Source organism: Schistocerca gregaria, chromosome 4 (genome assembly GCF_023897955.1).
Source record: "Schistocerca gregaria isolate iqSchGreg1 chromosome 4, iqSchGreg1.2, whole genome shotgun sequence".
Classification (NCBI taxonomy): Eukaryota; Metazoa; Arthropoda; class Insecta; order Orthoptera; family Acrididae; genus Schistocerca; species Schistocerca gregaria.
The window spans coordinates 56,252,564-56,270,044 of NC_064923.1; the positions used below are offsets into that span (position 1 = coordinate 56,252,564).

The 17,481-nt window shown below is 44.0% G+C and overlaps 1 protein-coding gene across 1 annotated transcript in view; it reads left to right on the forward strand.

Annotated features, from left to right (window-relative positions):
* The window catches only part of LOC126267230 (atrial natriuretic peptide receptor 1-like), a 534,344-nt gene that overhangs the window by 323,384 nt on the left and 193,479 nt on the right, over positions 1-17,481 (forward strand). The window contains exon 3 of the mRNA XM_049972212.1: positions 16,466-16,540. Coding sequence (XP_049828169.1) covers positions 16,466-16,540 — 75 coding nt within the window. The remainder of the gene's footprint in view (positions 1-16,465; positions 16,541-17,481) is intronic.

Genomic DNA, 17,481 nt, shown 5'->3' on the forward strand with positions numbered 1-17,481 from the left:
AGGCAGAAGCGACTCTCATCGCTGAAGACGACACGTCTCCATTCGTCCCTCCATTCACGCCTGTCGCGACACCACTGGAGGCGGGCTGCACGATGTTGGGGCGTGAGCGGAAGACGGCCTAACGGTGTGAGGGACCGTAGCCCAACTTCATGGAGACGGTTGCGAATGGTCCTCGCCGATACCCCAGGAGCAACAGTGTCCCTAATTTGCTGGGAAGTGGCGGTGCGGTCCCCTACGGCACTGCGTAGGATCCTACGGTCTTGGCGTGCATCCGTGCGTCGCTGCGGTCCGGTCCCAGGTCGACGGGCACGTGCACCTTCCGCCGACCACTGGCGACAACATCGATGTACTGTGGAGACCTCACGCCCCACGTGTTGAGCAATTCGGCGGTACGTCCACCCGGCCTCCCGTATGCCCACTATACGCCCTCGCTCAAAGTCCGTCAACTGCACATACGGTTCAAGTCCACGCTGTCGCGGTATGCTACCAGTGTTAAAGGCTGCGATGGAGCTCCGTATGCCACGGCAAACTGTCTGACACTGACGGCGGCGGTGTACAAATGCTGCGCAGCTAGCGCCATTCGACGGCCAACACCGCGGTTCCTGGTGTGTCCGCTGTGCCGTGTGTGTGATCATTGCTTGTACAGCCCTCTCGCAATGTCCGGAGCAAGTATGGTGGGTCTGACACACCGGTGTCAATGTGTTCTTTTTTCCATTTCCAGGAGTGTACATACAGTACCATTGCAGCCGCAGTGGAAAGCAACACTTTCAACAGAGATTTCCGTCCGTCCCCTATCGAGTTACGTGCGACCGTTATGTGCGTTTATTTCAGTGATAACAAAATCAAGTCGAAAGTAAGCGTTGAGTATCGAAGGGAGCTGGAGATAGGCGATGTCTTCGAACCAGGAAATTAAATTTTTGAACAGGTTTAATCTACCTCCAGGTAATCAGAATCCTCATACAATCGGAAGCACCCTTCGTTAGAACAATACCATGAGCCAGCCATATGTGGACTTGGGCTGTCTGTTGGAATAATTCGAACTTTGTATGCTCAAAGTCTGGATTTGACTCTCACTTCAGGCAACAGTTTTTAACAAGCACGAATTAACTGCCTTCACACGGGTAATTCCAATCGAACAACATAGGGTTTCAACGTGGTTCCAAGTGCACCTTAAACGCGATGTTCCTTCGCTACGCACTGGAGCAATGTCGGGGCCATGACAGAGTGAAAGTTGTGGAATGTAGAAACTGTGTCACCAGTAGGCTCTTTTACACCAGAAATTTTATTTTATTAAAGAAACCATCAATATTCAGATCATCTTGTATTTGAACATGTGATGTTGACAATATTGGTGATGAATTGGGATTTGAATTCAGATTTCTCCTTCAGTGGAATTTGACGCCTTCAGGACGATGTAGTGCCATCGCTTCGTTGTTTCCCGAATATTTTAAATTCCTCAATGTCTCCAACAAAGCCGCATGCCTGGGTTCGAATCCTGATCCGGCACAACGCATTTCAGCATGTCACTTTAAGCTGTACACCAAACAATAGGTGAAAAATAATGGACTTTCATCATTTCTCCTATCGTTGTTAGCAATAACAATTGGTGTCGGTTTCGACTCCCATTCTACATCTACATACATACTCCGCAATCCACCATACGGTGCGTGGCGGAGGGTACCTCGTACCACAACTAGCATCTTCTCTCCCTGTTCCACTTCCAAACAGAACGAGGGAAAAATGACTGCCTATATGCCTCTGTAGGAGCCCTAATCTCTATTATCTTATCTTTGTGGTCTTTCCTCGAAATGTAAGTTGGCGGCAGTAAGATTGTACTGCAGTCAGCCTCAAATGCTGGTTCTCTAAATTTCCTCAGTAGCGATTCACGAAAAGAACGCCTCCTTTCGTCTAGAGACTCCCACCCGAGTTCCTGAAGAATTTCACGAGTGCTCCTCACATTTTGCAGGTTCAAACATGCCGCTTCTATCTTCTTCAGTTCCGTTGTTATCATCTGTTCATATATAGTCAACAAAGATGACTGGGGTTTGATTCCTAGTCACGTTATTCTAGTTCAGACATCCGCACATCACACCAGTGCTGAAATAAAGCGATATTGGACATCTGTGGGAGCTAGATAACGATGCCGATAGGTACTATGCCCGAGTCCCGGTAAGTCGGAATTTTTTGCCTCGTAATTTCAGTTTATCATCTCACCATTGGTGAAAAAATTTGATATTAAACATTCGAGTGTGCTTAGTTATCAAACTGATTAGGTGCAGGATTGAATTGTCAGTCCAATAGAAACTTTACGTCATGTTACTCCAAGTTTAAACATGGCACACTTTATTATTTGTGGTTTCGCTGTGCTTGGTCAACAGTGACAGTAGTTGTTGGTTAGGAGTCCCAGATCCCGACCCAGTACAAAAAATTTCGTCATGTAATTTCATGCTGAAAGGTGCTTTTTGAAATATCAATTTGAATTTACAAGGGCTAAAGACTGTGTTATCTATAGTGTCGTTTTTCCCGATATTTGCGTTATCGTGATATTACTTTGCATTTAGATTAGTACTATCATTGAGCTATGTCCATTACTGGACTCTCGTAGTAAGCGTTTGTGTAGTCAGATGACTGTATCGAAAAGAGATTAGAGGACCTGCAAGACAGTTACGTTATGTGGGTTGCATAGTAATTGGGCGGAACGCAATTCAAGTCGTTCGGATACTTTTGAGCGTCATAATACGTTCTTCCCATTTCATATTTGGAGACTTTCTGATTACGCTGTTGCACTTATTAATAATCTTTGTGGCATCGTCTGGAATGATTGTCATTTAGCCAAGTCCACACGAGATATATCAAGCTTAGTTTTGGTCCAACACTCATTCTAAACGCTGCCACATACCCAGTCTCCGCTTTAACATACCTAATCAAAAGTGGAACAGTATCCTCAAACGAACCACTTACGCAACATTATCCCACAAATCTGTAATAACTCAAATATGAATACTTCTCTGTGTAACATTTAAAGTACTGTATACTAGAACACGTAACATCGTCTGTCGGCACTTGTTTGTGAAACGAACGCCCCATCAGTTTCCTCGTCGCCCTTACAGACTGCACTTTAGGTTACCAGAAGCGGCGCACTAATCGGACGCTAGCTTCATAATCCGCTGACAGGCTGCACCCTGGCCAGGCGAGTGACCGCCACTGACGTCCGTTTTCCCCTGCGGCTGCGGTCTCAGGCGGCTGTCTGTGCCCAGCTGCTCACACGTACGGCTTGTGAAAAACCCGTTGCATGCGTTTCAAGACAGAGTGCGATTTTCATTCACAAGGCCACTCCTGGCTCGCTCTGATATGATTACGAGAAGCACCTTGTCCAGCATTCGTCCAAGTGAATGTCTTCAACAGTTTCTTGGTTTTACTGAGAATAAGTATTTGCCAATTTGAAATTCCTCTGAGGCGTATAAATCGTGTAAGCCCATTGTTCCTGTTCAGAGGCCATGTTTTGGTGCAATGGTGTTACATTTTATACTTCCTCCGCAGGGGATTTTGTTCTGGAAACAGTGTCTCTTGCTTTTATACAAAGCTCGTTTGAAGTATTAATCAGAGCCGTTTGGAACATCATGTTTCATAAAAAAGGATGTTTCTGAGGTCGATGCTTTCTGCAATATCGTTAAAACATGAAAAAGCTGTCCAAACGTAATTAAACTCTTTTAAGTAACAAAGAACGAGGGCGTCGCCATTCACGAATGTTTCGAGCTTCGGTCAATATTCAGTTTTAATTACTTCATACCTGTACGCAACAGATGTTTGCTTTTGTGTTTCATTTAAGTTTCGCCCCCCTCCCCTCCCCCTACTCCACTTCCACTGATGGCTGCAGAGTTCTTTCTACCTAAAAAAATTCGTTTTCAGATGTCACATTCTAGCTGTATTACGACGTATCCGAGACCTTTCAATGTGCAGTCGTTAACTTTTCTAAGCCTATATGAGTAGTCTACGTCGCGATGCCGCGTTTGATATGATATCGACAATCAGTAGCTTCAATAAACTGAATTTTTCCGTTTCATTTTTCACAACCTCCTCCTACACATTTAATTGTATTGTGTGAGTCATGTCGCTGTCGCATTTCCTTACCGAAGTACATCGATCAAAATAATAAGGGGAACATATCCGACATGATAATTTGTTTCCAAACAGATGGTACCTCTGCTCTTATTGCGTGACTTGAGATCTTTGCATTCTGAGTCAGTAACACTTAATATAATTCACCAGCTATTGACTTGTTACGCATTATCGTATCAGATGAATTCTCAGAAGGAAGTGAGTATCGGTGTCCCAGTATTTTCTACTACACAGATACACATACACATTCACATTGTATGATCATACACAGATATCACTTGTTACTTGTGGACGTTGTATTCAACCAAGCACATACAATGCAATATCTTAATGCCGTGGAACTTGCAAGGACGGTCTGTTTCATCCAAAAAATGGTTCAAATTGCTTTGAGCACTATTCGACTTAACTTCTGAGGTCATCAGTCCCCTAGAACTTAGAACTACATAAACCTAACTAACCTAAGGACATCATGCACATCCATGCCCGAGGCTGGATTCGAACCTGCGATCGTAGCGGTCGCGTGGTTCCAGACTGTTGCGCCTAGAACCGCTCGGTCACACCGGCCGGCTTGGTTCAAAAGAATGGACTTTCGGTCATATCGCTGCAGATGCCAATACCTCTCCACGTGTCATTCAGAGGCTGTGGACACACTACAGGGTGATAGGTCAGTACGCAGGGCGAGTTGGACAAGATCGCCGACACGATAAAGCCCCCCGTGAAGACCGACATCTGACCATCTGTGCTATGCGGCTTCGTACGCATACTGCCAGAGCACTGCTCGGCGATCTCAGAAAGGCCACTGGAGCTGCTGTGTCCGATAGCACAACGAGGAACAGGTCACCAGAGAGGACTTTAATAACGACCCAGATGACTTCATTTGACACGAAAACATTTTGCAGCTCTCCTCATTTCCGTCATTCTCGTATCAGTTGACAACCACGTCACTGACGAAAAGTGTTATTGACAGGCGACTCCAGATATCCTGCGTGGTAAGGTGATATACACTATGTGATCAAAAGTATCCGGACACCACCCAAAATATACGTTTTTCATATTAGGTGCATTGTGCTGCCACCTGCTGCCAGGTACTCCATACCAGCGACCTCAGTAGTCATTAGGAATTGCGAAAGAACAGAATGGGGCGCTTGCGGAACTCACGGACTTCGAAAGCGGTCAGGCGGTTGGGTGTCACCTGTATCATACGTCTGTACGCGAGATTTCCACACTCCTAAAAATCCCTAGGTCCATTGTTTCTGATGTAATAGTGAAGTGAAAACGTGAAGGGACACATACAGCACAAACGCGTACGGCCCGACCTCGTCTGTTGAATGACAGAAACCGCCGACAGTTGAAGAGGGTCATAATGTGTAATAGGCAGACATCTATCCACATCACACAGGAATTCAAAATTGCATCAAGATCCACTGCAAGTTCTATGACAGGCGGGAGGTGAGAAAACTTTGATTTCATGGTCAAGTGGCTGCTCATAAGCCATACATCACCCCAGTAAATGCCGAAGGACGCCTCGCTTGGTGAAAGGAGCGTAAACAATGGACGATTGAACAGTGGAAAAAAGGGAAAAAAGTTGTGTGGAGTGACGAATCACGGTACATAATGTGGCGATCCGATGGCGGGGTGCGGGTATGGTGAATGCTCTGTGAACGTCATCTGCCAGCGTATCTATTGCAAACAGTAAAATACGGATGCGGTGATGTTACGGTTTTATCCATGAAGGGGGCATGCACACCTTGTTGTTTTGCGTGGCACTATCACAGTGCAGGCCTGTACCTTCTTGCTTCCCACTGTTGAAGATCAATTCGGGAATGGCGACTGCATCTTTCAACACGATCGGCCAACTGATGATAATGCACGGTGGAGTGGTTATGCGACAATAACATTTCTGTAATGGATTGGCCGGCACAGAGTTCTGACCTGAACCCTGTAGAACAACTTTGGGATGTTTTGGAACGCTGACTTAGTGCCATGCATCACCGACCAACGTCGATACCTCTCCTCAGTGCAGCACTCCGTGAAGAAACGGCTGCAATTCCCCGACAGACCATTCAGCACCTGATAATACGTATGTCTGCGAGAGTGGAAGCTATTATCAGGGCTAAGTGTGGGCCAACACCATACTGAATTCCAGCATTACCGATGGAGGGCGCCACGAACTTGTAAGTCGATACCTCTCCTCAGTGCAGCAATCCGTGAAGAAACGGCTGCAATTCCCCAACAAACCTTCCAGCACCTGATTATACGTATGTCTGCGAGAGTGGAAGCTATTATCAGGGCTAAGGGTGGGCCAACACCATACTGAATTGCAGCATTACCGATGGAGGGCGCCACGAACTTGTAAGTCATTTTCAACCTGGTATCCGGATACTTTTGATCACTAAGTGTATGTGTTCGTGTGTGGAGACCCGTCGTGAGTGGCAGTTGACAAATGTTGAAATCGTCAGGTTTTCAGGGTTCTGTGATGCTGAGTCCCATACGGATCCTGTCGTTGTCCATGGTCGCCTTACCGCGAGGCAGTACAGGTGGTGGCCCTGAGTTCCTTCTCAGGCCATGGCATAAGTGCGCGGTGCGACTAGGAATGTCTTGCGAAACCTGGGCATTGAAGTAATGGAATGGCCAGCGGTGAGTTCCGACCCACATCCCACGGTGCATAAGTGGAACATTGTGTTCGTGGTCGTCCTGTTCCACCACAGACTCTCCAAAAAGTCGCATCGGCTCTCATTCAAGAATGGAAACGGATACCACAGGCTGACTTCTGTAGACGTATACGAAGTATGCCACATAGGCCAGGCAGTGATAAAAGATTACAGAGGCAATACGCTTTATTAAAGCTCTCAAAATCCATTGAAAATCACCCGGAATTACAGGATGAATGATTGTTTCCACTCTGTTTCCGACACCATTCGAACATTTCCTTTATTTTTAAGCAAACGATGGGGGATTAAATGATGTTTTGTTGTCCATTTAATTTGGTAACATACCGAGTCCTCACTTACTGCTCAATGGAGTACGAGGATATCCAAAGTCATGTTCCCCTAATTGTTTCGAGCCTTGTATTTAGAGTGCCTCTCACGATAAAGAAGACATTTACTCGTCGCAGTTACGGTATGCTACTTTTTATTCGAGTGCAATATAATTAAAGTCCTTTTCACATTTAGGTTTTGCGTGGTTTCCGCTTAAGGCGAATGCTGGAAGTGTTTCTTCGAAGGAGCACATGAATTTCCTTCCCCTGCCTACCACCTAAGTCACGCCGTCTCTCATGAGTTTGTCATCAACGACACGTTAAATCCTTATTTTCTTGCTTCCTTCCCATGAATTTAAGCAATAGATTTGGGGTGAAGCTCCATCTAAAGTGAACGTAAAGAGATTCCTTGTACACATTCAGTACGAATCGTTTACACGTGTGTTTGTTCCTGAATGGAATGCCGATAAATCCCGTACTCACCACAGATTCCTGAACCAGCGCCTTATCGAACAGCAATGTGCGCCAAAAAACTTGAAAAAGATATTGAGCTTTCGAATCAAGTACACACACGCCATTCTGTATGCTTTGGCACTGGTTCGATTCTTATCTCGAGCATCGCACGCGACTGTGTTGTACAATGTGTACGAAATTGCTCATCGTCCGTTTACCGGAGTGCAACAACTATTTCTTGGGCGTCCGGTCAGATCTGTGAGGGGAAAACGACAGTTATCAACGTCACCAGCTGGCGTCTCAATCCGCTGAATGCAGTGTGCGATTTGCGCTTTTACCAGCGGGGGGGATATGTCTTAGAGGGTTAGTATAATTATATCTGTTACTAGCTTGGACCGTGGCATTACCCATGGTTAAACAGCTATTTATAAATATATGTTAATGCCGAAATTCACTATTCACGCGTATGCACTATCAGAAAATCCATCCGTTGTTATTATCTTTAAAAGTACATTATAGGTAAAGCTTAATTACAAAATCATCTACATACAGGTATACGAGGGGAATTCAAAAAGTAAAGGCACATTTGTGAAAAGCTGTACTTATTCTGAAACATGCATTATTTTTCTACGTAACCTCCCTGGACTTCAATGCAGTTTCCCGAGGTTTTACGAGACTTTTTTTTATTTCATCAGCAAATACGCACCGCAGCAATGACGTCTTCATCACTTTGAAATCTTCTTCCCTGTAGTGCTTCCGTTAAGTGTCCAAACGTGTGGAAACCGGGCCGGTCAGCACCCTTTGTCAGGGCCCGGGGTGGGACTTTCAGCCCCCAGCTCACCCAACTCGGAGGGGATGACTGCTGCGGTCTGACTGCCACACTGCTGCCCTCGCAAGCTCGCCAATAAACGGATGACGCACCTTAGACGAAAGCAACGATGACAACGTGAGAATGATGACTTAGTTGTAAATGTTTTGAAGTGCTTAACTACTACATAACACTTTTTCAAATTTAATAAGCAAACATATTAATAGTATTAATAGTAAGACTGTATTAAAAACTTTCAGTGTTCTTCTACACAAATTTAAATTATATCTAAAGTTTTACTCCAGTGCGTGGGAAATAAACATACCAGGTTGAAATGCATAAACTAATCGCACACTGGCTGAATGGGCAGGAATCTCCGAGTCTTCCCCAACCATTACGTCATTTAGATGCCTGCACTCATTCGTATTCCTCGTGCGTGTTTACTGTTGTCATCTACCCAGCTTCAGTTAGTTTTTTATCTCTCTCTCTTCTTATACACCGGATTTCAGCAAAGAAAGTCCTTTCTCCTCGACCACCTATTTACCTTTGCTGTCCAGTGAACTTGTGTTTCTACTTCAGTTTGTTAACAAGTGCATTCATTGGTCTTCCTGTCTTCCCCAGTTAACACCTAACAATTTTGCATGGATTTAGAATTTAAAATTAATTTATCATTGTAATAGCTAAAACGCGTAGTAAATATCAGTATAGGATTGGAACCCTGTCACATCAGAATCTATACATGCGTCGCCTCCAGCTACTCCAAATAAGAAAGAACAACTTTTTAGTTATTTCCGTGGTATCAGATTTGCACTTGAATTATCTAGGTCTGCTGAAAGCAAACTGCATTGCTAATGAGATATTTTACAAAATGCATAGCACTGTTCCATCTGTGATGTTGTTATTTATTATGCTGCCACTTTCGGTTCTAGACCATCGTCAACGGCAGCGGTAACTTGTATCACAGCATGTGCGACATGTGATATATCTGTGATAATCTTCTCCCACTGATGAATAAATAACAATATCACAGGCAGCACAGTGTTCGCATTTTGTAAAATTTGTAAATGCTGTTGACCATCGCTAAGCAAGATTTTCAGGCAATTACACAGTTATACCGCAAAACACGTCATCAGTATAAACGTGAGTAAATTCTGTTGTTCAGACACTGTGTAGAGACTAAGTCGACTATTTGGCATTCAAAGAATTTTATTGTAAGTATTTTCAAATGTTACTTATGGCCTCCCACACCTTTTTTTTAAAAAAAACTAAGAATGTTAGTAGACTTAACGGCACCCTAACTCATTAGTTCACATAACAACTAATGGCGACTAAAATTAATCAATAAAGGAAAATAAAACCTCGCAATACCAAGAGGGGAGGTGTGGGGGAGGGAGAGGGTAATTTATGCCCACCTTTTCAGATGTCACTTTACCAGTGAAAGTCAGATTCAATATCTTCAGGATCAGGATCCTCAATTCATATCAGTACCTCTTTAAAAAGGATGTTGTGAGTAAAAGTAAACAGCAGTTAACGGAATTTGCATTTTTAACTCTTCTTTTTAGGGCGGGCACAAAGTACCACCAACCCCACCCTCCACTTTCTAATACACGTTATTGCAAGTGTGTTTACGTTCGTAAGTGTGTGCTACAAGTTACTGCATTTTCTCGACCTTTGTAACGCATCGGTACCACTTTAATAATTTGTTGTTAATATAAGTCAACAAAAATCAACAAATTCTGTTTTTTCTTAAATTTTTATTAGGATAGGGATAAAGTAAGCCTGCATTGGCAATGTGCATTGTGCAAAATGCCTTGGTATAGTTAGTGTGAAGCTTACTGAAACTAATGGCAGCATCTTGAGTACATACATGCGTAATGAAACTTCGTAGTACACTGGTGGAAAACAAAAAGAGAATACCCCGAGAAGACTGTACTAAATTAGTCTATTGATCTGCATATATACACACTTTGCGTCGAAAGTAGTTGCGCAGTTGTTAAGGCGTTAGCCTCGCATCAAGGTTCGATGGGGTTCAAATTCCTGACCGGTTATCCTGAGTCAGGGCTTCTGTGGTACACTCGTGTTAGCTAAGGCGACTAGCTGGGAGATTACTTCGAAGAACACATCACGACAAAATTCATCTTCTTTCCTCGTCCTCCTCCCTCCCTTAAAATGTAAATCGGCACTCCACAAGCCAGTGAGCCATGCGCGACGGACGGAGCTTTTGCAACCAACTTTACATCTCTCCCGCTTCCAAATCTTCCCTGTTCCGTGCAGGAAGGCTGTCGCTAAGCCTGAGATCTAGTTTCTCGAACTTTCCCGATGTGGTCCTTTCGCTAGACCTGCTCCCCGACTCTTCTTGGAACCTACGCTCTCGGAATTCCAACAACAAACTTCCCCGCGACGGACAACGCCGTTCTTCCTGCGTCTGCCACTAACACTTACTGAATTTCTCCATAAGGCTCTCGCGCTTAATAAGCTACCCCGTCACGAAACGCGCCACTTTTCGTTGAATCTTCTCTACCTCTTCAATAAGTCCAACTTGATTAATCTCCCAGGTTGGCAAGCCTCACTCAGTAATAGGTTGAGCGAGTGTAGTGTGAGCCAGTTCCTTCGCAGAATTTTTTTGAGTCATCATTCTTTTCACTGGTTTGATGCAGCCCACTACGAATTCCTCTCCTGCGCCAACCATTTCGTCTCAGAGTAGTGCTTGCAACGTACATCACTGGGAGAGGCTTAATAACCTGGAGCTTGTTCCCGTGAAGGGAGGACCATTGGCGAAAAGGACGGCCACAGTCTGGGATTTCCGCAGAAAATCAATGACATGGGTGGACAATGGAAAGCAATTATGTGAAGCCTGACATTGGAAACCTTCCAAACTGTCACGCATTTATGACTTACGCAGCACCGTTTGGCAAGGAAGTCAGCCTACGTTCCTCTGCGCAATTGTATGAGAATTGAGCGCCACGTTTCTGTTGTTTGGCGTGGCCACGTGGCAGCCGGCACGGTAGCTCAGCATGTTCGGTCAGAGGGTTTAGCTACCCTCTGTAATAAAAAAAACTGAGTGAACGGATCAACGAACAACCTGAACGAGTGTTATCAGACGTCCGCCACGAACAATATAGGACAAAATAAGATTTAAAAAAGTGTTTAGCACGCGGGAATGCAATTCAAAAGGACACAGGTTCACGCACGGATGGATGCATTTTTTTTTTACCCTGTTGATATATGCAACACGTTCTGAGACCTTGTTATTCGTGTAAGTTTTTTCTTCAACATTCGTTATTACTTATATCTAACAGTGCGCTTCCTCAGTAATGATTTCGTGATGTCTGTGTGTTTAAAAAACGAAATAGTTAGTGAAACAACCGACAGTGACCTTTATATTCTTTCTTGTCAGAAATAATTCACCATTTTTTCCGAATATCTAGCGATTTCCTAGTATGCCGCTATAAAGGAATTTAAGAGCACAACTTAAATTACTGGGAATATAACTAGCAACAGTCATTTTCATAATCTTGCTTGTCACAAGTATTTATCTGCGATCGAATCCTCAACAACAGAAGACAGAGATGAAAGATATCCGCCGTATTAATTTTAGACTGTAGCACTTTATACGAAACATTTTCATTCATGACATGCATTTTATAAACTTCGACGAACTGCAGGAGCTCTCGAAAATGCGTTTATTCAATCTTGTTTTTAAGACGCAAATCATTCACCTATCATATAGGGAAGTGGGCTACTTAATCATTTGGATCTCTAGGAACAAGTTATAACCACATTCCGTTGGTCTTCTTACTCTTTGAAAATCTCAGAATCAATTTTTCGGGTGTTTTCAGAGATGTGTTAGTACAAAGTGGCACTACACACTATTCCTGAGTCATTTTCCGAAACGTAAAATCCAAAACACGATGTCAGTCTGAATGAGAATAAGATGACGTAATGCGGCATTTACGACAATCTGCAGAATACGGTCAAATACGCTATCGTTACGATGCATGCATGGAAATATGCGGTCAGGGAAACTGTAAAAATTTCTATGCATTTCAGGTAAGAATCATGAAAATGGATATCCTGCGTCTGATATTGTTAAGGGGTAGACAAGAGCGATGAAGGCGGGCACGTCAGCTAGATGGAATGCGGCGTCATGCGTTATGGAAACGTAAACGCAGTTTTCGGTACTTTGAAGAATAGCGCGCTTGTGTCGTCTGCCAGGCGCTTTGTGTTCGTGGCGCTGTGTGCGCTGCAGTGCGCATGCGCGGATCTGCGGCCACTTGCTGTTGATGAAACGATCGGGACTGGCGTAAAGATACAGAATAGGCACCCAGGCGACAAAACACAACCGCAAGTGTAGTTACGGAAGTGTCCTACGTGAGCGACATCTGTGTCGCTGCCTGTCTCTCGTTGCAGCTGGCGACGTTTGAATTCAAACGTGTTTGGATCTTGTCGCTGCTGCACGCGCGTCAGCGAGCGACAGGCACGTGTCTTCTCGGCAAAGCAGTGGATCGGATGCGACGGCAGCTACGAATTACTTAACATCCGATTTTAAGAAAACTATTCGGTGAAAAAATTGGATTCTTCAACAACCTATAGCTTGATATCTTTAAACGATAAAGGTCTGAATTTATTTTCGTTGTTCCTCATAGTTACTGTGCAGCAGGAATTTGAGTATATGGCTGCAAGAAATTTTTAAGAATTTGCAGAGGTAAAATCACATTGTGTAGTCTTCCGTATAGTTCGTTTAAGGCCATATATTATTGCATATGAAATGTAACCAATATATCTAAATTGTATTTAAAGTTGAGACCGGAATGATATCTCTTTTCATTCTTTAGATATTGGTTGTTATATCCGCGGACGGGTGGCTAGCGGCGCTTCCGTACCTTTCCTGCGCTTCGGGAATGAAGTGGTGATACAAATTTTCTTGTCTCATAAAAGGTTGAAGATGTCGAAATGACGAATTCAGGAAATGACAGCACGCAGAAAGGACTATTTTGTCATATGATTAACACTCGATACGTTTTTGTTAACGCGCGAGCAGAGCGATAACAAAACTCCCTGTAACTTACACTATGAGGTTTTGTCGAAATTTTCAAAACCAAACAAAGGGAGACAAACAGGTAAACAGGGTATCAAAGTGACCAACATGAAGTCTAGTTTGGCATGAAAACATTTAACTGCTTGAAAGAAATCAGGGTAATTAACGAAAACTTAATTAATAAGCTGATGAAAAGTTGAAATATTTCACTAATAGCTGTTCCCAAGCTATGTAAATGAAGTGTCAAAAGTTTCATATCTTCAAGACCTAGCTATTTTCCACATAATAAGATACATTGGTGCGGTATTTAAATGTTAAAAAGTCTTTCTTCGAATCAAGCATGTTAGGAAGGCAAATGCGGAGTCAGTAAGATCATGCTTTCTGAATAAAACTTGAAATTAAAAAATGAAATAAATCAGTCAAATATTTTATGAAATGATTCATGTAAAATAAAGAAGTAGATCAGAGAAACGTTATACGTGCCTTTGATTGACGCTAGAAATCATGAAGAGAAAATGAGGTGCATCAAACGTTTCCCTAACATTTTTTATTTCGTACTTTTAGACAAATCATTATATATAAAAAGTTTGACTTTCTTTTCATAAATTTTGTAACCTTTACTTCTACAGACTATTTAGAGTAATTGAAACGCTTGGCCTTAACATTGACTGCTGATGAATTACGTTCGCACCATCAAATATCTGTAAAATTTCATGGTTCTCTGTAATTTATTAGGAATTAAATGTGTGTGATATACTGGGATAGTTGTGAAGATCAAGTTCTTTGGCAAGACCTTAAAAATATACTTAGCGATGCAGTGTAAACAGTATACATAAAACTTAGTATACAGAATTGTAACTGAGTCAGTAAAAGTACTAGAAAGTCCCGGAATCGAACCCAGGACCTTTTCCTTTTTCATCATCACGGACTGTATACGATAACTCTAAACCACAACTAAGCTCTGTGCGTAGATGTCAGTCTGTGTACTTATGTTTGTATTTTGCATAGTTAGACATGTAGTAGTCATTCCTCCGCATTTATTGGCTGTTAAAAGTTCTTGAACATGTAAAAAAACATTCGTATTTAATTTATTGATGAGATAGTGGAATGCTCCTCTGCTCATTCACGTCTTTTCGAAGAAATTGTCTGGTGATCTTTGTAGTTGATGATATTTACGAAATTCTCTATGGAGATTCCCCCGTTCGTAAATTTCATGCACAGCATTCCTTTTCTGTTTACTTTTTATTAAGTAAACCTAATTCTGTAGCCTTACTCTCGAGCTACAGTATTCTGCAGGTTATGGACGCCGTTTTGTAGAAACAGCTGGTTGCCTCTAAGCAGCTGTCTTGTAGCGCGACATTGTCGCTCGTACGCGGGACATCCAAGGTTTTCGCCTGTTTCTGCTGCCTGTCGCTGGAGTGTCGCGTATCCAGAAGTCGATCACTGTCGTTCCCTTCTGTAGCTCAGATAGGACGCGGCCTTAAAGTAACCGAGTAGCAAAAATAAGGGAGGCAGCTGCCCGATAAGCTGAAGGAAGTCTGCCCTGGTGACATCGAATGACGGAGGGGTGTAAATAGTACAGAGGGAAAAAGTCAAGTGGGGAAGGAAAAGGCGAATTGAAACAGCTTGAAGATGGGTAGTCCATGAACGCCATCCAGTATGAGCAGCATGACGCCCCCATGAGATGGAATCCAGACTACAGGGAGAAGTTCAAAGCTCAATATGGCCGTGAGGGCACAATTTCGTTTTCTGAAGGCAGAGCACAAGGGGACGTTGCGATGCTAAAAGGAGTCGTAAATCCTGTTTGTGGCATCGAAGGCCGCGAATATTCCATTGGAGAAGAGTCATGATGAGGAAGAGATGTAGGGGTGTCACCTCGGCCACTGCCTAGTAACAGCCAGTGAAGAGTCGCTACTACATGGCACACAAGCAGGAGCATCCTGCTACATGGGGCCCACAGAAGCAACGACTTGCTTGTGCGGTCGGCCTGTGGAGCCCAACGCTCAAAAACGGTTGATGGTTCGCACCGGCAACACGGATGCCGGCCAGGCTAAAGTATCACGTGGCGAAGGAGACCATTACGCTTTAGTGGACTTCTCCGAGCCTTTCCGGTTACGGGAAGATTCCGGTGTTGTTTGACTAGAGGGATGGCGGAACTCTTCACGGGAATACTCCTGTCCTTTCCTGCCTATTTAATGTGTAGCTGGTGGCTTTGCCCCTTGAGGCGAGAGTCTGACGGCTTGTTGCACAGCTGGACAGGGGGATGGCGATGCTACCTTGATACTGGGCGATTTCACAACCTCAGTGTTGAATTTGACGTCGCACGCCTGCGTTGCCATGTCCTCCATGGAGCGAGAGGTAGCAAGAACAGAACTTTAAGTACCAGACGGGAGAACGCTGGATTTGCGACTAGCCAAAAACTTGCGAGCTACTGGATAAGGCACTTCTTCCTTTATCCGCATCTCTTGGACAGCCCGCTCATTAAGGTACACGGGACAGTCCCGAGAGGAGGCGGCACGGCCGCCAGGGAGAAGGAGGCGGACAATCGCCCTCGTGCCCATCCCTACCACAGGCTACACATTTGGCTGCCTGTCTACAAGACATTCGAGAGTGGTTGAAACGATCACACTGGTAGCAGCGCATCGCGTTCTTAATATACGGCCGGACTGTGATAATTTCATAGCCTGCTTCGATTTTCTTCTGGTTTTCACACAGTCCATGTTTGACTACCACACAAAGCTTCTCAAAAGCTTCTTCCTCAAGTAAATGGCTATGTTTCATACTAGTAGACTTAGTATATTTGTTTTTCAGTTTCTGTCATATTGTACGCTACGTGTTTCAGAATTGAAACAGTCTTGATTGAAACCAAGACTGTTTTTATTCCGAAGTAATTAAAAAGCGGTGGCTGCACCAACTTACGCCAATGGAATGGGAAAAAATTGTGTGTTATGTGCTTTCTGGAGAACGCCGCGCTTGCATAGGGAGAAGCACGCCGCCCCAGCCGGGGCGAAGCAGCGGGTGGTGCTCGCTGTGGTTCTGGTGCTGATGTGTGTCTTTCTGTGTGCCGCAGCCGCCGTCCGAGGGCCAGCTGTCGGTCTCCTCCGGAATCCTGGGTCGCCTTCACAAATGGAAGAACGAGTCCTCGGTGAGTATCCAACAAAAAGCTTCAATATTTTTTTCCCCTGCTGTCTGCTGACTGATTTGATGGGTTCTGTCATGACGTCCTCTCGTGCGCCAATCTCATCATCTCAGAACAGCACTTATACTCGACGCCCTCAGGTATTTCTTGGAAATATTCCAGTCTCTATCTTTCCCTACTGTTTTTGCCTTGTGCAGCAAGCTTTAGAGTTTTGGAAGTTACTCCCTGACCTCTAAACACTTCTGCTATTATCCTGCCCCTTCCGACAGTCAGTTGCTTTCCTCGCCGATTCAGTCTCATCAGCCCACATAATTTTCAGTATGTTTGTGTTGCATCACTATAGTTCTGGGATGCCCTCAGTGCATGACTCCAGTGGTGTGCACAGTATGTACTACCTCTCGCAAGTTCCCAAACGACCTGAACTGCGTTCCGTCTGATTTAAATGCGACTTACAAAACATAACCATCTCACAGCTCCTCAGTCTCTTCTCAGCACAGTCACTGACTAAGCAAAGTGATTACTGCAAGAGACCAGCAGAGATCACTGCTTTATGCGACAATCAGTTCATATGTAAATTAATACCACGATATTGCAAATAGCAGGTAACACTTCATTAGCGGAGCAGCTTTTGCAAGAGGTCGCGTTTACGCTGCGTTCTTTCGCAATAAGAAACACTGAAGATTTTACAGCGTTGACAAGCCACGAAAACCGTCATACACACAATTAAGGATCTGACCCTTTAGTTACTACTCTGTTAACAACTTCATTTGGATATACGTAGAAATAGCTGAAGTTATCCATTGCTCATTTATTTTGTACAAGATTAAGTCTTGCTGATGAAGATCTCACTTATTTGTTGTTGCAACAGGAAAAACATTGTAATGTCCACTTTTTGTAGTTGTCGACGGAGCTCCGTGTTATCAGGGTCTCCGCACTTGCTATTCCTC